This window comes from Myxine glutinosa, chromosome 3 (genome assembly GCF_964187855.1).
Source record: "Myxine glutinosa chromosome 3, kmMyxGlut1.1, whole genome shotgun sequence".
Lineage (NCBI taxonomy): Eukaryota > Metazoa > Chordata > Myxini > Myxiniformes > Myxinidae > Myxine > Myxine glutinosa.
Genome location: NC_136263.1, coordinates 89378182 through 89405914, shown reverse-complemented (window position 1 = coordinate 89405914; position 27733 = coordinate 89378182). Strand labels below are relative to the sequence as shown.

The window sequence follows — 27733 nt, the reverse complement described above, 5'->3', positions numbered from 1 at the left end:
TACAAACATTTATAATGTTGATAAATTATGTTGTTAATAAATGACGATAATGACTGCATGGATAACATAACTCGTTACTCATGCAGTGCAATGCAATATGTGGCTGAGATAATTTTTCCAACGTTGGAAGTTCATATACCGATGGCTATCCCACTGGCATGCACAAACATGTGGCCCTTTCCACCACAAATAATAGGCCTGCTCAAAATGCTACTCTGGCCAGTTTCCAAACTCTCTCTTCCCTTGGCAAACAGTCAAGCAGTCAGGATCTTCTTCAAACCACCAACTTACTCCTGGCTAGAGCTCTCGGTGACTTTATGGGCCCAGTCAACAAGATCCAATTAGAACTAATTAGAATTACAGAGCATTAATGCAAGTCAGCACACGTGGCAATCAAACCGAGTAATATGTTGCACTACGTGAGCCCACGGTACATCAACTTCAAACTATTGGCAGCCAGAGGAGGTGGGGTGAAGTCGTCGGAGAAGTATTAGGAAAGAGCAGCTTGACTGATTAAAAAGTGGTGAAAAACACAATGTCAATATGGTGCAGGCAATCTTCTCGGCTGCATGCTGTCAGGTATTTAATAATTGCTGCAGAATCAGCCTTTTTTGAAGACGTGGATTCTAACTTGGATGAAGCAGCAACGTTCCTAATCAGGAATAACTCAGCACAGCAAATTTCCATTTCAGTCCCATCCCTTCACTTTCCTCCCTTTTCACAAATGTATATTTTGCTTTGCTTGCGAAGACAGCCCATTAGATGAAAACTCCATGCATAACAATCTTTTTCTTCGAACCTTTGGATGCAATGAATTGATATCTCAAGCAAGAAATCTCTGTTGGGAAAGCTTTGTAAAAAGCCCAGATGAAACAGGACGATTGAAGACCAAAAATAAATGTTCGAAGAAATATGAGAGATCAACAAGGTCAGAATGAGAAGGGCAAGTGTAACAGATTGGAAATTCAACAAACAAATAGATCCAGTAATGAGGATTGAGTATTCAATGCAAGAAACAAAGATTCTGATTGTGCAGCTTATGCACATTGTGAAGGCTTATTTATTGGTAGATGAATCGTAACCAACTGCCCGGGCATGAAGATGTTAGCATTGTTCAGGGCAGCATGCGACGATGTAGGAAGGAATTTGCCCTGACAATTATGATGGCGTCGATTTACGCAAATTCAATTCTTCAAGCCTGGTGTTGGCGTAGCGGTTAGGGTGCTGCCTTGGGGTCCCAGGATCCTGGGTTCTAATCCCGGTCGATCGCTGAATTAACGCCAGGGGGGTTGACTCAGCCTGTCATCCTTCCGAGGTCGGCAAATTGAGTACCAGTTCACTGGTAATTCCCTCTGTATCACAAGAGGCGACTAATAGGGTTGGCGGCAGGAAGGTGCATCCGGCTGTAAAACATTGCTTCAAAAAGGGGACCACGGTGCCCAAAAAAGGCCAACCCCTGGTCTGCGGGGAAAATGGCCTCTAAAGGTGGTTCTTCAATGCTTCACCACGTGACCGAAAATTAGTTGCGAATCAGATATAAAATGGCTGCAGGCTGGAACTGGAGTCTTGTGGAACTTTGTGGATGACAAACGAAATGTTGCCTCAGGCTGTCTACTCTTTCTTAATTGATGCAAATTGCAGTGGAGTTCTACTTAGTGGAGTAGTTCTACTTGTTGGTTGGCTGTGCCTTTTCTACAAAAATGGATAATCCCAACTGCATTAATCTAAATATAATTAGATATGCACACAAATAGATTAATTTACATATCACATATGCACAGTGCCTTCAGAAAGTATTCACACCCCTTGACTTTTTCACATTTTGTTGTGTTTCAGCCTAAATGGATTCCATTTACATTTTTTGCCACCAATATAATGACAAAATGAAAACATGTTTGTAAAAATGTTCACAAAATAATTGAAAATGAAATACAGAAATATATAATTTACATAAGTATTCAGCCCCCTGAGTCAATACTTCGTCGAAGCGTCTTTGGCAGCAATTGCAGCTTTGAGTCTTCTTGGGTATTGGCTTTGCACATATGGGATTTGGGGAGTTTATCCCATTCTTCCTTCCAGATTTTCTCAAGCTCTGTCAAGTTGGATGGGGAGCTTGAACAGCAATATTCAAGTCATTCCACAGATTCTCAATGGGATTCAAGTATGGGCTTTGGCTGTGCCACTCAAGGACTTTCACATTCTTGTTCTGAAGCCATTCCAGTGTTGCTTTGGCTGTATACTTAGGGTCATTGTCCTGTTGGAAAGTAAATCTTTGCCACAGTCTATGGTATTTTGCACTCTGAAGCAGGTTCTCCTCAAGGATTTGCCTGCATTTGTCTCCATTCATTGTTCACTCTATATTTACAAGTCTCCCACCCCCTGCCACTGAAAAGCATCCCCATAGCATGATTCTGCCACCATCATGCTTCATGGTAGGGATGGTGTTAGATGGGTGATGAGCTGTGTTTGGTTTCCACCAGATGTAGCGCTTTGCATTCAGGCCAGAGTTCAATTTACGTCTCATCAGACCACAGAATGTTTGCTTCGTGCTCTCTGGGTTTTTCACGTGCCTTTTTGCAAACTCCAAGCGTGCTGTCATGTGCCTTTGTCTTAGCAGTGGCTTCCATCTGGCCACTCTCCCATAAAGCCTAGATTTGTGAAGTGCTGCAGAGAATGTTGTTCTTCCGGCACATTCTCACATCTCAGCCAAAAAACTCTGTAGTTCTGTCAGTGGTCATTGGGTTCTTGGTCACCTCCCTGACCGAGGTCCTTCTTGCCCAGTTGCTCAGTCTGGTCAGACGGCCAGCCCTAGGAAGAGTCTGGGCAGTTCCATATTTTTTTCATTTCTTAATGATGGAGCTCATTTTGCTCGTGAGAATTTTCAACACTACAAATTGTTTTATACCCTTTCCCAGATCTATGGATCTTCACAATTATATCTCAGAGTTCGGCAGACAGTTCCTTGGACTTCATGGTAGAGTTTTTGCTCTGACATGCACTGTCATCTGTGGGACCTTATATAGAAAGGTGTGTTTAGTTCTTAATCATGCCCAATCAATTGAATTGGCCACAGGTAGACTCCAATCAAGTTCTATAGAGACATCTCAAGGATGATCAAGGGAAATTGGATGCACCTGAGCTCAATTTGGAGTCTCATAGCAAAGGGGATAAATACTTATTGACTCGAGACATTTAAATTTTTCAATTTTTAATAATTTGTAAAAATTCCTAAAGCAAAAAAATTCCACTTTGACATAATGGGGTATTATGTGTAGATCAGTAACAAAAAAATCTCAATTTGACCCATTTTAAATTCAGGCTGTAACACAACAAAATGTGAAAAGTCAAGGGGTGTGAATACTTTCTGAAGGCACTGTATTACAAGTATATAAGTGTCTGTGACATTTTATGTTACAGAAACTCATATACTCATTATATGTTCTGCCGAAGCCAATTTCTAGTGTCTTCTGGTTATAGAACCATCTCGGAATTATGATTAGTTTGTAGAGGAAGTGGCTTTCAAGAATGTCCTTGATCTGAGAATATATGAAATCGAAAGCAGAGTGAGAAGGGAGTGGAAAAGAAGAATCAGTCATAAATGGCTTTGCTGTATGGCACCGGACATCAATCAACACTTGGGGCACTTAATGGTGCTTTATCTTTTAAATAAATGAAATATTGGACTACACCTTGAGTTGGATATCGATCGATCTAAGAATCTTGGATTTTGTGACCAACTCTACCAATCTACCATAGCTTCATACTGATGAATATGAGAATGCTGAAGTCTGCAAGGGCATTTATTTTTCACAAATAATATTAATCAACAGCACATATATCAAATGTGCTATTAATTAATCAAATGTGCGAAGTGTACATGTCAATATTTATTGAGAACTGTCATTGTAGCTGTCATGGTGTGTAAAATGTTGATCTTCTTCCTAATTCTTTAGTTTAAATGCAAATGATGTTGAGATGAAGTGGGATGGCATAGGGGGAGGAGGGGGAAGGTGGGAGCTTTCTTACTCTAAATTTGATTTTGTCTCCATCGAGATAATGTCATCTGTCTATTGCCACATCAATTATATGAAGGATCATCAAAAATATGGATATTATATGCCAAAAATATAAAAATATAAAAAATAACCAAAAATATTATATGGATCGAGGACAATAAATTCTGCAAAGAAAAAAATTTAACTACTTTAACAAACCAAAATACATGTGATTTACACATTTTCCGTTTCAGGGTAGATGGGAGTATTAGAAGACACGAGTGAGGTACCCGTGCCACGCACGGGTGGGAGGCCAGAAGCAAACAGGCAATGCAGAAACGGCGAATGCTAAAGCATGAAACCAATAAATTCCACATTCCTGTAGCACCTTCAGGCGCACGTCAGACATGGACAGCAAGTTCGTGAAGGACTTCCATGAAAAACGTACCCGTTCGCAAACAAACGGGTGCGTTCACGTATAGAAACATCGATCATGGGTTCGTGGCGAATCTGCATATGGCGATCCGCGAATTTCAAGTTTATAAAGTAGAAACCATCACGGCATTCCGTCATTCACTTGAAGTTGATATCTCTTTTTTCATTCCAAACAGCATAACTCCAATCAAAAAATAAATAGCATTAATATAAAAAATAAGCTTTTAACAACATTCGTGACACAAACAAATATTTAAATCCTGGTGTGAAGTTCCGTACGGTTGGGTGAACACAATTACGAATTCAAAATCATAATTGTATTCACTCGATTCCAATCATCAATTGATACTTTAACAAAATACTGTTTTAAATGATGGTTGTGTTGGGATATTATCAAACCCGCTCATTGCCAAAATCTGTCCACTTCTGGATTCGCTGCAGGTTCGTAATTCTCATCAAAATCTAAACAGTATTTGTAGAATTTCAATAAAAGCCACATCACTGTTCATATCGGTCAATATTATTCCATTGTGTTTGGAAAAACTAGAAAATTGGAAAAACAATATAGCCTATTTTACACCAGGGGATCCCAGGATTACCCACCCAAAATATCGTTGCGATCGGTTCAGCCGTTTTTGCGGTACCTGGCAACGGACGGACAGACATTTGGTGAATTATAGTAAGATGTGCTGTCACATGTAAAAGTAAATGTTACTTATTGGATGGTAGAAATGCAAGTGGAACGTGCAAGAACATCCCATTTAGTTCTGCCTAGCCATTGCCATTAGCAATTAAGGTGTGGTGTAAATGGGCCGTTTGTGGACACTAAATCAAGTAGATGTTTCTGAGGGAAGAGAGAATGCACAACGACAATCAAATTTCCAGCAGTTACTGTTCCAAGTGATATGACATCCCCACACCAATTTCCTCCCTCCTTTACCTGCCACCTCCGGGACTTCCCTATCCGCCCATTTCTTTCCCTATCACCCACAATCTGCCCAGCTCCAAAAACTGCTGCACTGCAAGTTGAAGTTCATTTCCAAATGGGATTAAAATCATGACAAAAGCAAAAAATAAACTAGAACGGCACTCGGTAGAGCTCATACCTCCGCCAGGCTGAACAGTTTATGATTTGTATCCCACTGATAGGCCGGATCTGGATTCGGACCTGAACCAAAATCGAATCTTCTTGTTCTTGTCACCAAACCAACTCATCCCCCTAGTTTATTCATAACTCGTCCATAACTTTTTTAAATATTATGTTATATATCTCTTTTCGCCCGAACTCCCAATGGTGAAGAATCACTTAAAAAATTATATAATTCTCGTATCCGAATCCAAATTCAGATCTTCACCAAAATCGAATCAATTATTCCTTGTCACACTCCCAACCTGTCCACCAAGTTTTGTCATAATCAGTCCATAACTTTTTGCAATATCCTGCTATGTATCGGTTTTAGGCCCATCACTCAATGGTGAAAAATAACTTTAAAATTCTCTGATATGGATCCGGATTCAAATCTTCAACAAAACCGAATCATTTCTTCCTTGTCACATGTGCAACCTGTCCACTAAGTTTCGTCCAAATCTGTCAACAACTTTTTAAGATATCCTACTATGTATCGTTTTTGGCCCCATCTCCCAATGGTGAAGAATCTTTAAAAAATTCTAGTAGCCGGATCCGAATCCGGATCTTACCCGAAATCGAATCATTTAGTCCTTCTCACATACACTACCTCTCCGCTAAATTAAGTCTAAATCCGTCCACAACTTTTTGAGATTTCCTGTTCACAGACAAACAGACAGACAGACAGACTAAAAATCACTCATAGAGTGACACTTGGCAAAACAGAACAAAGTAGCATGGCACTCAGTACAGCATCCTTCATCAAAAATAATTAGTGGTTGAATTCAGTGACCTGATTATGCAAATCATCTTCAAAGTTTAAGTTAATCGGTTTAAAATTGACAATCTTAGAAATGTGGCCTATGTTGATCTTTTGGCCGATGTTGACCTCAAAAATAGTTGGTTTCAGTAAGCTGATATGTAAATCCTTTTCAAATTTCAAGTGAATCGGATGAAAATTGAGGATTTTAGAAATTCGAAAAACAGTGGTTGACCTTTGGCCTATGTTGACCTTTTGGCCTACGCTGATCTCAAAATAGTTGGTGGTTGAATTCATTTAGCCGATATGTAAATCCCATTCAAATTTCAAGTGAATCGGATGAAAATTGAGGATTTTAGAAATTCAAAAAAAGTGGTTGACCTTTGGCCTATGTTGACCTTTTGGCCCACGCTGATCTCAAAAATAGTTGGTGGTTAAATTCAGTTAGCCGATATGTAAATCCTATTTAAATTTCAAGTCAATCGGATGAAAATTGAGGATTTTAGAAATTTGAAAAAAAGTGGTTGACCTTTGGCCTATGTTGACTTTTTGGCCTACGCTGATCTCAAAATAGTTGGTGGTTGAATTCATTTAGCCGATATGTAAATCCCATTCAATTTTCAAGTGAATCGGATGAGAATTGAGGAGTTTAGAAATTCAAAAAAAGTGGTTGACCTTTGGCCTATGTTGACCTTTTGGCCCACGCTGATCTCAAAAATAGTTGGTGCTTAAATTCAGTTAGCCGATATGTAAATCCTATTCAAATTTCAAGTCAATCGGATGAAAATTGAGGATTTTAGAAATGTGAAAAAAAGTGGTTGACCTTTGGCCTATGTTGATCTTTTGGCCCACGCTGATCTCAAAAATAGTTGGTGGTTAAATTCAGTTAGCCGATATGTAAATCCTATTCAAATTTCAAGTCATTCGGATGAAAATTGAGGATTTTAGAAATTTGAAAAAAAGTGGTTGACCTTTGGCCTATGTTGACTTTTTGGCCTACGCTGATCTCAAGATAGTTGGTGGTTGAATTCATTTAGCCGATATGTAAATCCCATTCAAATTTCAAGTGAATCGGATGAAAATTGAGGATTTTAGAAATTCAAAAAAGGTGGTTGACCTTTGGCCGATGTTGACCTTTTGGCCCACGGTGATCTCAAAAATAGTTGGTGCTTAAATTCAGTTAGCCGATATGTAAATCCTATTCAAATTTCAAGTCAATCGGATGAAAATTGCAGATTTTAGAAATTTGAAAAAAAGTGGTTGACCTTTGGCCTACGTTGATCTTTTGACCTTTTGACCTCAAAAATATATAGGATTTTGTCGAACTACGTACTCTACCATTTGGTGAAGTTTTGTGAAGATCGGTTAAAAACTGTGACCTGTAGGCAAGTATAAGTGAGCAAACACACACACACACACACACACACACACACACACACACACACACACACACACACACACACACACACACACACACACACACACACACACACACACACACACACACACACAAACAAACAAACAAACCGGAGTGATCAACATACTTGCAAAAAAAAAAAATTTGGCCAAGTAGCAAACAGACAGTAGTGAAAACAACCTCCATCCACCTACGGTGGCGGAGGTAAAAAATATATTTCAAAGAAAACCTTTCACTATACATAAATGAGTGCAGGATATGCAGGACAAAGAGAAAGGAAGCAAAGACTAATGAAATACATTTAATGAATGCATAGATATGACTGGTTATCAATCATCATTTTGGTCATCAGGTGTGGCTGTGCTATCGATAGTGGCCTCACAAATCATGTTAGAAATGTGCATTTCGGCCAGGGTACGGACACACAATGACCTACTGTTGCGAAAGCCACTGTGAGATATTTCATGTCCAGCATTGCTGGAAGACAGGACAACAAAAGCAATCGGTCTGAAAGAGCACGAGGAAAACCGAGCAGCGACAATGACAATTAGCTAACAAGCTCCAAAAACGTCACCACATCAGATCAGGTGAATGAGGAAGGAAGCAAAGACAGCAAAGATTAATCAGTTTGACAGCAGATGAGAAAAACCGAGCGCTGGAAATTAGCCGACTAACTGGCTTCCAGAACATCAACACCTTGTCGCCATCTCTGAAAGGAATAAGTGCCTCAATTCAAGAAACTATTCTAAACAGAGGAATCTTTTTGTTTTTTTTTATCTGGAAAGTTCACGCCATGGAGTTTTCATTGTTGCTCTATTGAGATTTCCTTATTACCCTTCCAGGGCAGCCATCTTGCATGTGGGTATGTTAGCTTAACTGTCAACTTCTACAAATAATTGTATAACAATATTAGGTCCAGTAGCTTCCATAAGTTTTTTTTCCAGGAACTGGGGATAAAGAGATCTTCTGATAATGTATTTAGCAGGTAGAGGAGTCCGGAAGGATAGATAAGCCCGCAAAGTGTAATAAACTGCAAACAGGGCATGTTGTCCAGATGGACAACTGAAGATTTGGGTATCGTCACCCTTGCTCTTCCTTGAAGGAACAGTAGATCCTATTGTAACCCTACAACAAACCCAAGGCCGGAAATGTGTCTCAGGTAATGCGGAACCGGCACTATTTTGGGGACGTCGATTGTGGGATCTTTATCGTCCACAGGCTAAATGCAGATGAGGGAGTCAGGTTTACCTCCGCCACTTGGAGGACATCAGTACTGTAACAAAAATAATTATCACTACAAACTGAGCTATCCTGCTTCCTGACTGTACATCATATGTAGGAGATGCTCAAGCAAAATGCTATTTCGCCCTAACCCTAACCCTAACCCTAACCCTAACCGAAAAAAGAAATATAGCAGAGTATATTATTGACCATAATGGAGTACTCCCACTCATCACACATTGTAAATATACGCAATCTCAATACCTGCAAGTCCCACACACTCATTTTGTCTCATAATTTAAAGACTACCTGGATAACTTCCCCGTTTGCTTCTGCAATCGAGCTCTAATAGAGGTGGTCTTTTGGGATCTCTTTTGACCAAATATCTGCCATAATCAGCTTTTCTGGACCAATCATGGGAAACAACATGAATTCTCTGAAGAGCTGTCGTTTGTTGACCATTTTCCAGCTCCTAACAATATACAAAGTTTTCATGCGCAGTGCCATGGAGTATCTGGACTTTCGAGCCAGATCTCTCATCGTGTCCCCGGAAGCAGTGGAATTCACGGCCCTGAAGGTAATTGGAGCCACTAAGCAGGAAGCTGAGGTGCATGGCCCCTTCTCTTATACTGCAGACAGGTTTTGGCCTCGCAATTTTCTTCCACCTCGTATCTGGTTTTGCCTGACTTACCCTCATCATTCATCCCTCTTGAACCCAACCCGGTCTTGGCATCTCCTGACATCCCCTATTCATATTACTTATCTCATTTCTCACTGACTCTCCTCTATAGCTCCCCCACAATTTTCTACATTCACCATATTCGTCAGCCTTTCCTGTCTGCTCACATACCCCTCGACTTCCTATCCCCTTTGTTCCTCTGGCGCCTCTATATTCCTGAATTATTAGGTTGCCTGTTTGTTCCTTGTCCAATTACCTATTCCTTGCTTGCCAGTTCCCCCTGTACGTGCTGCAATATCACCGCATATGTTGTCAGCTATTCCATGATCTGTAATCTCTCTCACAAAAGAGGTTAAAGTTTGATGGCCAGGTATGTTGTTTGAAATCCCATGCCCATGCTCTATGCTCTACAAATAGTCGTAAAGCACTTTTGAATGATGGATCGTGGTCCAGGTGTCTTGGAATTATTATCCATCACTGATGCGATTTTTGGAAGCACAACAGCACTTGGCTAGCAATGATGCTCAGTCCCAGAATGCAATGTAGCCCTTTAGAGGATATGCATCAGTGCCCAGTCCATACAATGAGAACATTTGGCAAAACATTACTCCCCTTCCAGCGCAGACGCAGACGTGTTGTGCAACCTCACGAGGTTTCTGCCAAACTATTATCCTTTCAATTCCCACCTGTACCTACAAAACTGCATCCCAGGACTCGAATGAACATCTGACATTTTTCCATTGGCCTAAAGATCAATGATGGTGCTTTTTGCACCACTGTATATGGTCAAGGATATACAATTACGACATTTGGTCCATCATGTCTCTGGCTTATTCACATATCAGTCACATAATCTATCTATGTACTTATCGTCTACACACTATCCCAAAAGCCTGGTGTTGGCTTAACGGTTAGGGTGCTGGCTTGGGATCCTGAGTTTGAATCCCGGTCGTTCAATTAACGTCAGGGGGGGGGGGGGGGGGGTGACCAAGCCTGTCATCAACTCAGGTCGGCAAATTGAGTACCAGCTCTCTGGTAATTGGGGGCAATGCAGAAAAATGATGCAACCAGCAGCCACAGGCTGCATATGCAACAACAACATACTATCCCAATTAACTGAGAGCTTGACCCCCAGACTACAACAACAATGGAGGTCTCCCATCCAAATACCAGCTGATCTCCACTCTAGGTTTCATGAACTTCACTGGTACTTGCCTGACATCCTAACGAGTCTCCATCCTTATTCATCACACCATGGAGTTCAGCCTAATGTCTCCCTGATTGTCTTTTACAACACACAATCAGTCAGAGGATTTTCTTCTCTCTTGGGGTGAATTTGGATGGTTGGCCAAATCGATGGGTGAGTTTTTTTTTTTTTTCGTTGTCTGTAGTCTTCCACTTCGTGATTATGTGTCCCACAGTTCATTTAGCGACAATCATGTCGAGAAGAGGAAGGATTCCCTGATTGGAGATGCCAATTTGCTCTCACAGTCCATTAATTATCATTCCTGATCTTCTTCTTCTGAGACATGACGCTATGAAACGGAGTCATGTGGGGTCTCTTGACCATTTACACTCTGTCTGTTAATGACATTCACAGGTATGCAAATCATATGCAAGTGTGAGCAATCATTACAAATGGAAAGTCATGTCATGTGACTTTTGGGATTTCTTTTTAATCTTCCACTTTTTTTCCTCTCTTGTCTTTTCCTTTCCTGCTTTCCTGTATGTATGTATGTATGTATGTATGTATGTATGTATGTATGTATACGTTGATGCACCGTGCTCTTTACAGTGTTGGTGCTACCAAAGCAGTTTATTGGCAAGGGTTGTACTGGGTGGTTTGCCATTGCCTTCCCAGCATTGTTTGTCCGTGCGCTTTCCTTTTAAATGCTGAACATCAAGCAAGGAAGCAGCACATACCATTTCTAGAGTCTTTGGGTTTTAAACCCAAATATAACATACTCGGGTTTTAAACATGGGTTTTAGATTTTAAAATTTTAATTTTAATTTTAATTTTTTAAAATTATTTTAAATAAAAAAATTAATATCTATCTATAATTCCAGTAATCTCTGTGTGTATGTATGTATGTATGTATGTATGTATGTATGTATGTATGTATGTCTGTGACCGCTGTTTCTCGACAACCACGGGTCCGATATACTTTAAACTTGCCAGGTATATTGCTGGGGACCCGAGGATGTGCCTTTTCAAGGTTTCATATTAATCGGACAAGTAGTTACCGAGCTATGTCCAAAAAACGATTCAACCAATCAGAGAGCAGCGAGCTATCACGTGTGCCGAACGTGGCGAACAGACTCTGCCTCGGACGGCACATTTGAGAGCGTATTCATTTATTTCACGTTGGAAAACTATGTTGCCGTTAAACTATGTTTTAAAACTAAATAAAACTAATTTGCGATTCATCGTAACTGCGATTTGCGACCTTCCGGACAGTGAAGACTTCACTTCCGGCAGCCAATCACAGAACGCGTTGTTGCGAGCCGAGCCGAGCGCGTGCGCCATTACGGTTCGTAATTAGATTTCTTCCGGAGAAAATAATAATTTCTCGATTTCTTATGCGCATTATTTCTCCCAGAGCGAAGGGCGGAAGCGAAGAGCGTTGTTTTTTTTGTTTACGGGCGTACGGGCGTACGGGCGGGGTAGAGCGTACGGGTAGCGTTTTTTTTTTTTTTTGGCAAGGAACGGGCACCCACGTACGGGCATGCCCTAGTATTTTAAATTTGTAAATTTTAATTTTAAACATAAGATTTTAAACATAGGTTTTAAACATACTCGGCCGCGTTTTAAACCACTAACCTCCCAGACTGAGTGGACGCTCCAACCCCTTACCCTACAGTCAGGTTGTGTGTATGTAACGATTATTCATTTCACTTAATTTTGCCTCATTCTGTTCTTTGCTATTTATTACTGTGGCAGCACTATACTGCAGCTTCTAGAAGTTGTTTGTGAAAGTCAATCCACTTTTGTCATTATACTGTATGTTGTTACCCTTCGCTCACGAAGTGAAAAGCAGGGTTAGGCATTTGGGTGCGTACGTGCGTTCGTGTGGCGTGTCTACATTTTAAAAATTCATTTTCTCAGCAACCGTTGGTCCGATTGACACGAAATTTTACCATAGGAGTGCCTCCGCCAGTATAATTTTTGTATTCATAATTATGATGTCATAGGGCACGTGGTACGGACGCCATCTTGGAAAAACGATACACCTCTTTATCTTCCAAACTGCTCAATGAAAAAAGTTGAAACAAGGCTCATTGTCAATAACTCCCAATGGGGAATAAGATATGTTGATGAAGATGTCATCGGTGCTTTCATTATGACGTCAAAATTCAACAAGTCCAATACTTGATCTGATCAGTATGAAAAAAAAAATCTTCCTCTACAACTGTTCCGCATGCTCTTCATATATGCCTTGCCATTTACCCTCCCCCTTCACTCCTCAACCACGCCCACCCACTCCCCTCCCCCTCGGCTCCCCCTCCCTCTCCTCTCCCCCTCCCTCTCCTCTCCCCCTTGGCTATCCCTGCCTCTCCTCTCCCCCTTGGCTCTCCCTGCCTCTCCTCTCCCCCTTGGCTCTCCCTCCCTCTCTCACAAACTCACAAAGGGACACAAACGTTGGACCTTAGGAGCAACTGTATAATTTTTTGAATGACAATTATGACGTCATAGGTCACATGGTACAGGCACCATCATGGAAAAATCGAAAACGTTGCACCTCTATATCTCCGAAACGGCTCAATGGAAAAAATAGAAATGTGGCTCATTGTCAAGCACTCCCCATGGGGCATAAGGTATGTTACTGATGATGTCATCGGTGCCTTAATGATGACGTTATAATTTGACAATTGATGGTGTCTCATCTCCCATCATCATCATCACCATCACCATCATCATCATCAAACTCCCATCATCCCATCAGGATGAATTATTTTTTTCTCTGAAACTGTTTATCTGATGGACACAAAATTTTCACCGTAGGAGCGCTTCCTCCTGTAGAATATTTTAATGATAATTATGACGACATAGGTCACTCGGTACAGGCGACACCTTGGAAAAACCGAAAAACGTTGCACCTCTATATCCAAAACCACTCCATGGGAAAAATTGAAACGTGGCTCATTGTAAAGAACTCCACATGGGGAATAAGTGTCATTAACGATGACGTCATTGGTGCCTAAATTATGACGTCACAATTCGACATGGACAACCTTTAGTCTGATCAGTTTGAAACTTATTGAGCGTGATCTACGCAACCATTACATTGGAGAGTATAAATTTATGATGTAATCGCTCACGTGGTCCAGCAGCCATATTGGATGAAATAAAAAAAACCGTAAAAAACAGAAGAGTTGGTTTTATTTCTGCTTGTTATTCTTTTCTATCCTATGTATATAGCATAAAGTCAGATCCATTGGGACATCCCCTCCAGAAACCATTATTGGGCAATGAAATGAAGTTACTGACACATTTATATTTCATTTGGCCAAGAATATCTACTGGAGGGGTTGTCCCAAATAACCCCAGCTTCATTTATGTTGCTTCACAAGGAATATTTTGTATAACTAAATAATTGATTCATTAGTAATTCATTCAACATATGGAAAGTGTTGCATTGTGTCAGAATTGTGCTCAAGAACTATCAATATATAGCATACAAGGAAAACGGTGCGTTTCTTTACCCACTATCGTAATCAAATCCATTCATTTTCATATCTGCCCTTTACCCCTTCACTCCATCTGAACGTAAATCAGGTAGATGACTCATTGATGGAAAAACCGCAATCACCAAGACAATTTTAAGACTTGCCAGTTTATTGGACAACCTGCAGCTTAGCTCCCCTCGGGAGGGTTTCGATGAAATCGGACTTCGGGCCTACAGCATTGAGATTGCAAGGAAGGCCCTCTGACTGCTGAGACAATGCATCTTCCTCTTTCATTTAACTCACAATTTTCTATTATTTATTTTTCTCATTCCCTCAATTGATCGCTTGTTCTCTTATTTGCAGCAAGGCTTCCGATTGCAGATTTGTAGGCAGTGTCTGTTCAAAGTTAGTTTGTGATGTCGTCGTCATTGCTGTTGCACTTTTCAAGCATAAATCGTGGCAATTTAACAGTAGAAAGGAAGGGAACAATGTGCATGTTCCTCCATGCCAAATAACCATTTCGACACTAGAAAACTCTCAGACTGATGGTGTAGAGGGCAATTTTAAATGAAAAATGCTCAATATTTTCCGAACAAAAGCAATGTGGAGGATGAATATCTTTCCCAGTCAGAGAACCACCTTTAGAGGCCATTTTTCCCCGCAGAGCAGGGGGTTGTCCTTTTTTCGGGCACCTTGGTCCCCTTTTTTGAAGCAATGCTTTATGGCCGGATGACCTTCCTGCCGCAAACCCTGTTAGTCGCCTCTTGAGACACGCAGGGAATTACCAGAGAGCTGGTACTCAATTTGCCGACCTCGGAAGGATGACAGGCTGAGTCAACCCCCCTGGCGTTAATTCAGCGATCGAGCGGGATTCGAACCCAGGATCCTCAGATCCCAAGCCGGCACCCGAACCGCTAAGCCAACACCAGGCTTTTCTTTCCCGGTCAGAGGAAGTCAGATATTACCTGCTAGAACATGTACTTCCTGTAGTATGAAACATTAGTAGGTATTGTTCCTAACTCCTGAAATTATCCTTATTCCAGGGAAGTTGCAAGGTGTTTGGAAATGTTTTTTTTTTTGACATTTTCAAGAAGTTTCTCAATGTATACGATGAAAGTTCGATTGATGCATAGTGTACGTTGTTAGTTGTTTTTTTAATTGATGTGACATGTTTCCAATACAAATGAAACCCAAAACATAAAAGCCTCTAATTCAGACGGCTATCCGCTTCTGGTCAACACTTCATTTTGCAAGCCGGACAGTTTTGGGATTAAAGCCGGTGATCCACCTCGTTATCAGTTTGTTGACAGTCAGCACAGAATCAACACCGACTTCCACAACAGGCGTAATTCCTTTCGGCGCTTCCAAATCCCTTAGTCCTTCTGCACCATCAGGATGTGTCGAGTGATGTTGAGTGGGTAGTTCTGTGGTTATTTCAGTCACTTAAATGCCTTCTCCTTCTTCCGTGAACCCCCGGACTATAAATTTTCTTTCACCCCTAGATCCGACATCCATCCGTACTCTTTCCATGCACCTAAAACCTTCCTGGGCACACCCCAGTTACAGCCTGAGTTTTCAACTCATTCCGCCCAGCTGTTCAGGAGTGCATGGAAGTCAAACAAACAAACACACCCACAAGCAGCCACTTCTCGGATCGCAGTATGATTATACTGCTGCACACACATATGCATCATTCATCTGTCCCCCTCTATTTGCAAATGACATTTGACATTGCGCACCGAAATGGCCTACCTGAGAGCCTTCCTTCTGCCAGAAGACGGCAGGTTGGGGATTCCCTGTTGTCTTGCACAGAAAATTGGCTGTCTGCCCTTGCGCCACAATCTGGTCTCGTGGGCGCATCACAAACTGTGGAGGAGCTGGGGCCCAATAAATCAGTTATAATTTATATCAGCATTATATGCACATTTTTTTTCACATCGATTTTTACATAATCCTTTCGAAGTTGACAACTATTGTGTACCCCACTCCCTGTGTCGTACATTCTTTACCTTGTCACATCATCCGAACCACAGAAATTTTGAATTAATCGAGACTTTTTAATGATCTATCAGCTCGTCCTTTGCATGATCGGTAACTGCTTCCACTGATTATTGATTTGCCGTATACTAAATGCGAGTCGCAGCAACTGAATTTTTAATTGTCTTTCTTTACCCATGCTTCCTTTTCTGCTTATATATTTCCCTCTGTTTCCAGGTGTTGCATCAAACCCTGGACTATGTGAAGCAGCCAGTTACAGGTATGCCTAAGTTGCCTCACCAATCCCTTGCACGACCAGGCATAGGCGGCAAAGTGGAGCCTCCGTATCAACCTCCAACTTCAACTCTAATTGCCTGAACATCACCATGTAATTAATGAGTCACGGTAAAATGACCTCCTGATTAACTCACGTGCTCAAGATACATGCTTGAAGCACATATGAAAGATACACATTCTCAGGGTCCATTTTCCTGGCCCTTCGAGGGGGAAAATGACGAAATGAATTTCATTTCGTGCGCAAAATAATAATAATAATAATAATAATGCTGCTCGTTCCATCCCATTAAATCTCCTCCATTTGCATATTACTTTGGCATCCTACACATAATTCTGTAGAGTAATTTGTATCAATCTATCAGAAACATTAGAAAAATGAATTTTGCCATCTCACTTTACACTTCCATGTCTCCTTGAGACAGGTTATATCAAAATGGCACTCGGGTGAAAGGATTACCCATCATAAGGAATGGGTTCAGAGAATTAACTATCTCAAGCTCAATGATCAGTGATGGCCGAGTCATCCCTAAAGTGATGTCTTAAGGTGAGAATTGGACAGGGAGCAAAGACAAATATTAGTAGAAGTTTTCAGATGGGATCATGGATGTTGAAGCTATATATTCTCCTGGGAGACCTGGGCATTTCAGAGGTGAATGTGGCAGCAATTTATTTTTCTTGAGCCAATTCACTCACACGTGTTCATCATTTATATCTGTCTTTAGGTACAGGTGTACAGCTCGGCAAAGAAGTAATACGGTTGCCCGAGGATGATGCTGTGATGGAGGTGTGAGCATTCATATTAGTCAGTGAATGGAGCTAATGATGGGCATGCACATGACCCAAGATGCATACATGAAGATGATGATGGTAAAAATAAACTGGGGTAAATAAAATGGCCACTTACCATGTGGAGAGGCTGGGTGAAAAACAACAAAAGAACACAAAGGAAACACACAACAAACAAACAAGAAACACAAGCAAAGTAAAATGAGGAAACAAAGAGTGACCAGTTGAAATGCAACTAAAATGAAGAATTTCACTATGTGTGGGTGTTCAAATGGTGGAAGGTTGTCTCGTGTACCATGGACAACCAGAGAAGCTGATGATTCAGTCTTGCCCACACGGTTCTCCGCCACACAAGTGTAAGTACCCTCATCCGATCCACGAACCGAATGTAGCCTCAGAGTGAGGCCATTCTTAATTTCGTACCTGCAGACATCGACAGCACAATGTGTCAGAGTTCCGGCGAATGCCCCCCTTCCCAGCTAGGAAGGGGGAGGATGAGGGGCCGAGGGGGAGGTTAAAGCCTTCAGACAATAATCATAGCAGTCAATGGACAAAACCTTTTTGGAAAACTCTTTTCATGGTCCAATTCAAAAACATCACAGCCATCTTCTTCCATCTCCATGACCCATTGCATTCTAATGCGTTTCATGACAACATGCAACAAGGAACGCCACAGAAGACAAGCGAACCCCTCATGGTGTTTCGTTTTATTCCATTATGCTCATGTCACTACCACTCTTTTAAATGACAAAACATTTCCACACGACACAAATGGATGCCTGTAATTTCACCAGCCGGCAGTAATTTCAGCATTCTATAGTTTAGGGCCATTTGGGAGAAAGATAGCATCCCCCTCTTTGCTTCATGTGACACAAGGTTCAATGTCCCAGGCCAAGGTGGGACATTGTTTTCATACGTTGGCAACCTTTGGAGAAGCCCTCTCATCTCACTCTCCCTGCTGTGATCCACAAGTTCCCAAATCAGATTCCGAAGCTTTCCACTCACTCATCCACGTTGCCCTGGCCATTTGTATTTCAATATCCATGAAAAGCAATGCTGGCATACAACTCCCTCACGCACAGCCCCCACCTCTCTTCACATGCAGCCCCCTCTGACCTTGACACAAGGAAAATATTTAGGGCAACAGACATTATTGCAAGAGTATAATTCCACCATGCCTGGCTGAACCTTCAGGTGTGATCCAATAAGTTAAAACACGCAGTATAGGTGTCATCTCTGATGTTGACTTATATGACACCATGTTTTCACCGAAAGGAACATTTAAGATAGTTCTGGAACTTTTAGAGCTAAACTATTGGACAGATAACTTTTGCATGCTGTGTGCAGCAAAATCAATATTGCTGGATGATACCATGTATAATGTCCACTAATTGTACTGATTTGGCTGAGCTTTTGTTTTCAGGCCTGGAACACATTAGATGCTTTATTCTTAGTCGAAGTAATCAATGGCTTTAAAAGGTCACTGGCTGATGGGTGAAAATGGTGAAGGCACACAATAAAACAACGAAAACAATAAGGTGTGCTCACGGTACAATGGGGACTGAGCACCAGGAATTTCACCTTTGGGTAAAAAGGTAACATACTGCAAAGTGGTGGGAGTGGGACACATCCAGCAAGGGGACTAACAAACAGGAAAAGCAGATGGAGAGAGGATGAGATTGAAAGACAGTAACCTGCTAGTAACATGGTAGGGTAAGGTAGTGTCAATGGAGCTATACAGAATTGCGGGTAGAGTGGGGTGTGGAGGCACGAGATGATGCTGTGCTGTCTGCTTGAAGCTGTGGAGGAAATAATGCGATTGGACAGTCATGGTTCATCTACTCGTAATTCTCCCACTGACAGTTGCAAAAACTTCCAGGAAATTCCACCAATAGGGGAAGAGAAGAACAAAATAGTGGAGATCTGCAGCAATCTTGGATTTTGGAGTTTAACCAGGAGGGGTTATTGGAAGAAAGCATGGATTCTGGAGGAGATGAGGAGGGTCGGACGGCTGAGACAGCAGAGGGAGGTAGACCAGAGGAGAGGTGGTAAAACAACAACAACAACAAAAAAACAGGCAGGGCACCAAGATCATGGTGGAAGTGTTTGTGTTTTGGCATCATGGTGGAAGATACCAACGATGTTGAGAGGTTTAAATTCCACAGAATTCAGAAGAGATAGATGTAATGCTGGAGTGCCAGCCCACAGGGGAGAGCAGAACTCACCACCATCTCTTATCTTCCCCCATCCAAAACCTTGATCTTTTCTACCCCTGTTAATTCACCCCAGATCCACTTTTCTGAAATACCGACTTCTTTCCTGGAAGTCCTAGCTGTGTCCATGTGTTTTTTTTTTACCTCTTCCATCCCCCACGCCCCCTTCCCATGCCCCCTTGCCACGCCTCCTCCCCCCCAAGCCTTCTCCCTCCCACAGATCTTCCGATGTCCCTGCTCTCAAATGTTGAACTTGTGTGCTTCCTCCTCTCTCCCCATCTTGTCTCCCACTCCCTTTATTTTGTCTTATGTGTCCGGTTTTTTTTGTCATTAATGTTAGCTCTTACACGAGCCTCGATCTTGTATACAAAAAACAAACAAAAAAAAAACGCCATGAAGGTATGGACGAAGGCCTTTTAGCCTGTGGTTAGTTTGGATTTGCTGTGCTATTTTCATCTGATTGTTCTTCTATGAACCAATCACCCATGTTAATAATAACATTAAGACTTCCCATACAAAGAACTATGACACAGGCAGAGGCAATTGGGCCCATCAATAGTCCACATTATTATTACCAACCTATGCTTTTTGGCCATGATCTATACTTTTAAAATGATGAGCATCAAGCATGGGAGCAGCACGTACCATTTTTAGTCTTTGGTATGATTGGGCCAGGGGTAGAACCCCCGACCTTCCAGACACAGAGCAGACGCTCTAATGATTATAACACAGAGTCTGGTTATAATTACATGTTTAGTTTCATTTTTCTGTTTGCTTTTACCTGTTTGGAAATATTACTAACAGTTTCACCATAATAAGAGTGCTACAAACAGTGCAGATGTCATTTTGTCTTTTCACATAATGGACTTCTTTGCAGAAGCAATCTCAATGTAGCCGCAAAAGAAAGCAATTTGTTGGGTAAATACAAATAAGAGCATAGATTATCAGGTTCAATCCAATTTTTGTAAATAAAAAAGGAATCAAAAGTAAATTTGATTACAGAAAAATTATGGGATGATAGTATTTGGGGTCAAAGGCAGAGCGGTAACGGAAGAAAATGAAGACATGTGTGGAGCAGCCAGGTCTCACCTGCCCTTGGGTAATTCTTCATCATCTTTGTACCAACTTACAGTTGGTGGTGGATCACCGATCACCTCACAATGAAACTCGGCCTCAGATGCAGCAAGTGCCACGAGATTGGATGGCCGCTTCAAAATCTTTGGCCGCTCTGCCAACACATGTAACGACATATGTAACTCTGCCAACACATGTAACTCTGCCAACTCATGCAACGACACATGTAACTCTGCCAACACACAACACATGTAACTATGCCAACACACACCACAACACATGCAACTCTGCCAACACATGCAATACCACATGTAACTCTGCCAACACATGCAATGACATATGTAACTCAGCCAACACATGCAATGACACATGTAATTGCCAACACAAGCAATGACACATGCAACTGTCAACACATGCAATGACATATGTAACTCAGCCAACACATGCAATGAGACATGTAACTGCCAACACATGCAACAACACGTTACTCTACCAACACAGGCAATGACATATATAACTCTGCAACACATACAACAACATATGTAACTCTACCAATACATGCAACAACACATAACTTTGCCAACACATGAAACAACACATGTAACTCTACCAACACATGCAGCAACATGTTACTTTGCCAGCACAAGCAATGACACAGGTAACTCTAACTCTGCCAATAAATGCATCAACACATAACTTTGCCAACACATGAAACAACACATGTAACTCTGCCAACACATGAAAGAACACATGTAACTCTGCCAACACATGCAGCAACATATTACTCTACCAGCACAAGCAACGACACATGTAACTCTGCAACACATGAAACAACACATGTAACTCTGCCAACACATGAAAGAACACATGTAACTCTGCCAACACATGCAGCAACATATTACTCTACCAGCACAAGCAACGACACATGTAACTCTGCAACACATGCAACAACACATGTAACTCTGCCAACATATTGTTGTGGTTTTGGGAAACCACTAAAAAGTAATGGAAACCACCATACAGGTCCCATAGAATAGTTATTTCATAGCAGACCATTATCTTAGCCCTTCCCCTTATTTTGGGTTAGTATGTCATGTGTTGGGGAAAGGAAAGACAAGTCCTCCTCTCATAGGGGATATGCACCAATCAGGGCCTGAGTTCCTTCGAGAGAGCTAGTGGGGCGGAGTGACGGGCTCCATAAATCGGGAGCCAGGACACCCTCGAATACCCGCGGTGAGGGTGGACAAAAGGCCATTCTACACGTGCTTTGCTCTCTTTCACATTGGACCTTGTTGGGTGCACATTATTTGGATACACTCTCTCTTTTGCATTGGACCTTGTTGGACTCTTTTTCTTTCTTTCTCTCTTTCTCTTTCTCTTTCTCTTTCTCTTTCTCTTTCTCTTTCTCTTTCTCTTCTCTCTCTCTCTCTCTCTCTCTCTCTCTCTCTCTCTCTCTCTCTCTCTGTCTCTCTCTCTCTCTCTCTCTCTCTCTCTGGACCTTGTTGGATGCACAGACATGTTTGGATACTCTCTTTTTTGCATTGAACCTTGTTGTATGCACCCGTGTTTGGATTCACTCTTCGCTTTGGACTTTGTTCATTCAGCACCTGTTTGCTTCTCTCTTGGCTTGGGACATCGTGCATTCAACACTTTTTTTTGGCATTCCCCTCTTCGCTCTGGATACTGTAGGCCTCAGAACATGCCTGCATTATCCTCTTCGCCTTGGACTTTGCTTGATTTGCACGTATTCATTGCTCTCTGCTGACTGCCAGACACAGTCTTGGCACACGTGTGCACAACACTCACTTTCTGCATGTGGCCACAACGTACTCTTTACCCTGCACGTGATCACAACATGCTTACTCCATGTATCCCTGGCACTCTTCCCTGCATGGTTCCCGACGCACTCGCTCTGCCAAGTTCCCGACGTTCTTTACCTGCTCGTGTTGGGGACTGCCGTTTGCCGGCCATGCGCTCGTTGGTGAGGACGAGACAAAAGGCGTCGCAAGGAGAAGCATCTGGTAGGATCGTGACCGCTTCGCTAACAGGTTCCCAACGTTTATTTTTCCCTCCCCTCCACCGTGAATGTGTGCTGGGTGCCCTTGTTGTGTTTATTTGTTGTAATCGTGATAAGGCGTAGAATAAGCTAAGTTTCTGCTTCTTGTCTCTTTTTCTTTCCTATCAATAAGTTGCACTGTAAATACTTGTAAATAAATCGAATCGTTAAACGTTTCCTTTCTCTCTTTCCGTGAATGTTTTTTCTTCCATTGGTTCATCATTGTTTGCACCCAGAGTAGCAATCGGCTGTAACAAAATTAGCGTGAGCCCGGCGGGTACCAACGGTTGCTCGGCCGTCTAAATTTCCACCCAGGAACAAAAGAAAGTGGTACACCATCGGAGGGTACATATAGTATATTCCCCGATTGAAACCATCACGTGGTACAGGTAAGCGGAGTTAGACGATGGACCCTGCGATCACGCGACGGACCAATTGCCATTCATAGTTGCTGGTTCGCAACTTGCCAAAGTACGAAGTTATTCGTGTGCGGCAGCTGTAGGTCCGATAAGTTCGGGAGGGAATGGAGGCTAACCCCCTCATAGTAGACCCGATCCCTGGGCCGTAACAATATGCAACAACACATGTAACGACACATGTAACTTAGCCAGCCTTGTTGATTGTTGGCTGAGATGTTATCTACATACTATATGTACAAGAATGGTGGAATTTGGCCATCATAATATCCTCTATCTTTTTTTAGTATTATTCTCCAATCCTCTATCCTTACTTCCATCTCCTCCCAAACTTTTTCATCTTTTGGTCTCCAAATTTCGGACACAATAATGTTTTCAATTTTATCCTCCCAAATTAAATTTCCTTTCTCTCAATGTATTTCTCAATTCATCCCAAGCTTCTGCATCAAGGACATATAAATATGGAACATGAATGACGTGCAGCAAACAAGAAACAAGACAGCCCATCATTTTTGGCATTAATGCAGTTAGCAATTTATATTCCTGAGCAGATAATACATGCAATGACACAACATATTATATTTCATCTTTCCCTGACAAAAGAGAGCATATTAAAGCATGGATCAGCTTGCTACGCTCTCCTCACCACACGTCGACGCAGAGGCATGGGCTTGTTTTAAATGAGGATAATGATCTGATTGAACTTGAGTTGTTGTGTTGTCATGATTTCCACCAATCATAATACAAACATTTCTTTTGTACAAATTTATTTGGAATATTGGTGACATTATTTATTTGTATTTTATTTGTAATCAAAAAATGTCCAAGTGGTCTAAAGCTCTAAAGGGTCAAGGGTCCAAGTCTGTCTAATGTGTCTCACAAAGTAACAGGTCTTTGGGGTCTTAAAAGTCTTTGGAATCTTAGGGGTCTTTAGTGTCTTTTGGATATTTGGGGTATTCGTGGTCTTTAATGGTCTTTTGGCTATTTTGGGTCTTCAGGTCCTTTTAGGTCTTTGGGGTTTTCAGGTCCTTTTGGGTTGTTGGGGTCGTCAAGGGTCTTCAGGGTCTTTAGGGTCTTCAATGGTCTTCAGGATATTTTGGGTCTTTGGTGTCTTTGTGGTCTAAAGGGTCTTGTGGGACTTAAATGACATTCAAAAGTCTAAGGAGTTTCAGCAGTCTAAAGAATCAAAAGAAAATTTTAAGAAAGACGTTTTGGTCACAAATATACATACATAACCATATACGTTTGTTTGCTCCATTATAATAAGACTAGCATGGATCGGCGCATGAAGCTCACCTCACCACACGTTGCTGCAGAGACATAGGCATTTTTGACCATGCCTGCTTTCTCAGGGAGTGAGGGAAGAGGAAGGAATGGTGGGTGTGGGTTAGTGGGGGTGATGGTGGATTGGGCGTTGTGGGGGATAGGGGATTGGTGAATTGGGGATAGCGTGGATGGTGATGGGGGCGGGTGATGGTGAGGGAGGTCGGCCAAACTAATTTTGTGCTCTGACTGAATATATACTGTAAATCAGAAGTCAAAACCCAGAACGTACAAATATAAAGGAACTGAGCACAAATTTATATTTATTTTGAATTATCAGTTATAGTTGGAAGGGAAGGTCAATACAAATTGATCAAAAACTGGATGGGAAAGTCGAACTGCCAGCCTTACTGAGCAGATGTGCTCCCAATACACCACCTCCCTTAGACTTCTGGCCAGGTTTTTACGACGTATCTTTTATTTTGCCCATATCACGATCTACATTTCGATTAATCAAGTGAAAGTGACAAAAAAGTAGCGCTGATGAATGCAGATAAGTCACGAATGTGTTTCTTAGGTTAGCTTTAAATAGATAAATAACACAATGGAATTGTTTTTAAAAATTGAAGAAGAAGACCTTTTGGTCACAAATACACATAAATAACCACATACGTTTGCTCCATTATAATACGATGTTGCTCAGGTAGATGGAACTTAGACACATGGTATAAATACATGTCAAATCAAACCTCGACAGGGGCTTCAAAATGTATTTGTCATCCTATGAAACAAACATTTCTTCCTCACGACAATATTACGTATCTGCTTACCAAAGACAGTGAGTTCAGCAGGACTACTGGTCCGCTCCCCCACCATGTTTGTGCCTACACAGACGTACATGCCCGCATCTGCTTTTCGTATATTGGAGATCATGAGTTTTCCTCCACGGACCTGTATGTGGTGGTGCATCATGAATGAGCCAGTTTAGTCTCACCCAAAACACAAAAGTTAAGGCTAGCATCACACCAAAGTAGTTCTATCCCGTTCTACCCCGTTCTAAAAAAAATACTAGAACGGGCTGTGATCACGGTAGAATGCGTAGTTTGGTGTAAAATACGATGCTAGTTCGTTCATAAGCAGTCCTCAATACGTCTATCTCGTTCTTAGCCAGTCTGCAGTCCGTTTGTATCCAGTTCAGATCGTGTAAAAGTGCCCGTTCACCTCATGCCGACAACGTTTCGAAGCAGTTCAAGCCCGTCCGTAGCCGTTCTCAACCCGTTCTTAACCAGTTCAACCTCGTTCTACCTCATTCTACCTCGTTCACAATACGTCCAAGCCAGTTCTAACTAATTCTTAACCCGACCAACTCGTTCGCACTACGTCCTCATCTCGTCCCTAGTGCGTGTGTACTCGCGTCCTGGCCCGTCCTGGCCCGACTGCTATGAATACCGAGCGCGTTGTAGCCAGTCCTCATTCAAGTTCAGGGCTCCGAGCTGTACACACTACACATCTACAATACAATCTCCGATCATGCCTCCAAAGAGAAGTCGATTCAGAAAGACAGGGCGAGCGAAATCAAGCACAAATAGCCCTGCTGAAGGCCATGCAGATCCCCCTGAAGTTGCTGAGACTATTGAGCCTGCCCATGAAAGTCCAATTCAAGAGAGGGAGACGGAGAGAGTCAATCCGTCTAATTGGAGAACGGGATGGACGGGATAAAATTTTGAGCAGGCTCAAAGTTCTAGAGCACCCTCCCCGTCCGAGCCCGTCCATGAAGTTCGTAAAAAGACTGTAAATAGTTGCTACTACGTCCACTACGTTCATACACAGTTGGAGCCCGTTCGACAACATTTTCACGAACGTATTGAGAACTAGTTTGGTGTGATGGGGGTATAAAGTGTCTATTAAACTAATAATACAACCACTGGAAGCAATCACGACTGTTCCTCAATCATATTTCATCTTTCTCTGGCATCACACCTCCACTGCAGTTTCTGGACTCAGTCTTTCATCGCTGTAGTTTATTGCTACAATTACTACTTGCAAAATCGAAGAATCGCAAAATCGAAGATTTTTCAAGTACATTGGTTGGACTTGCGTAGTTTCTGTCTGTCTGTTTGTTTGTTTGTTTATGTCAATTGCCTACAGGTCACAATTCTCAACCGATCATCATGAAACTTCACAAAATGGTAGAGTTGCTCATAGGAAAGAAACCTAAAGATTTTGAGGTCAAAGGTCAAAGGTCATCTTGAGATCAAATTTCTAAAATTGTCATTTTTCATCCGATTGACTTGCAAATCGAACAGCATTTGCATATTGAGTCACTAAATTGGGAAAGCAACTATTTTGAGGTCAAAAGGTCACAGTTCAACTCAAGGTCAAACTTCCAAAATCATCAAATTTCATCTGAAAAATTGCCAATTTTCATCCGATTGACTTGTAGATTTAACATCAATTGCATAGTACCTCATTTAATTGGGAAACCAACTATTTTGTGGTCAAAAGGTTAAAGGTCAACTCAAAGTCAACCTTCTAATATAATCAATTTTCATCAGAAAAAGGATCAATTTTAATCTGTTAGACACAAGCTTTGATTAAGATCGTAAATTTAAATCTTATTTAAATGGACAATTTGATGTATCCATGGCAACTTTTTTTTTGAGGGGGTTGGGTATGGATTTTGCAAGTATCGTGCTCTGGATGACGTCTTTCTTGTTTTTTTTTGTTTTTTCCAACGTCTATCTGGTCTCCATTTCTGTCCAACAGCACTCCACCTGACTTCAACCATCTTCCTATCACTTATCTTGAAAGATTTTACAAGTCATATTAAATGTATAGCATCACAAATAAGTAGTGAATTTGTACATATAGTCACAATTGAAAATCGCCACAATTGTATGGAATTTGGAAAAGGCAATCTTACCGTCACCCTCTCATCATTGTCATTCAAGCGAGCACCATTTTTTCTCCAGGAGACTGAAGGCTCAGGATGGCCACGTGGAGGCTGGCACTCGAGCACGGCTGGCTCTCCGGCTGCGGCCACGACATCATTGGGGTTTTGGCGAAACTCATCCCGCAATACTGCACAGACAGTGATGGGGGAAATGAGACAGGAACATTGGCAAACGTAGAGAGTTCATGGTAAATGAGGTGTAAAAAAATTTGCAACATGCTGTGGTGACCCTTAGAGCAAATATTCGGCCCTTAATTCACCTGGGGCCAACATGACCACGGCATAGTTGGCCAGAACTGCCCAATTAAAGGGCCATCATGAAAAGTCAGCATTGTACTACAAATCCCTGACAAAGAGTTAGAGCATGGTGGCCGGGTGGTCAAGCATGCCCTGTTCA

The 27733-nt window shown here is 41.7% G+C and overlaps 1 protein-coding gene across 9 annotated transcripts in view; it reads right to left on the bottom strand.

Annotated features, from left to right (window-relative positions):
- Positions 1-27733, bottom strand: part of LOC137423404 (roundabout homolog 2) — a 409307-nt gene that overhangs the window by 177699 nt on the left and 203875 nt on the right. For all 9 annotated transcript variants that reach the window (XM_068110526.2, XM_068110534.2, XM_068110527.2 and 6 more), the window contains exons 3-7: positions 27307-27464; positions 25214-25334; positions 20664-20802; positions 17657-17784; positions 16054-16178 (exon numbers count right to left, since the gene is read on the bottom strand). In XM_068110526.2, coding sequence (XP_067966627.1) covers positions 16054-16178; positions 17657-17784; positions 20664-20802; positions 25214-25334; positions 27307-27464 — 671 coding nt within the window. The remainder of the gene's footprint in view (positions 1-16053; positions 16179-17656; positions 17785-20663; positions 20803-25213; positions 25335-27306; positions 27465-27733) is intronic.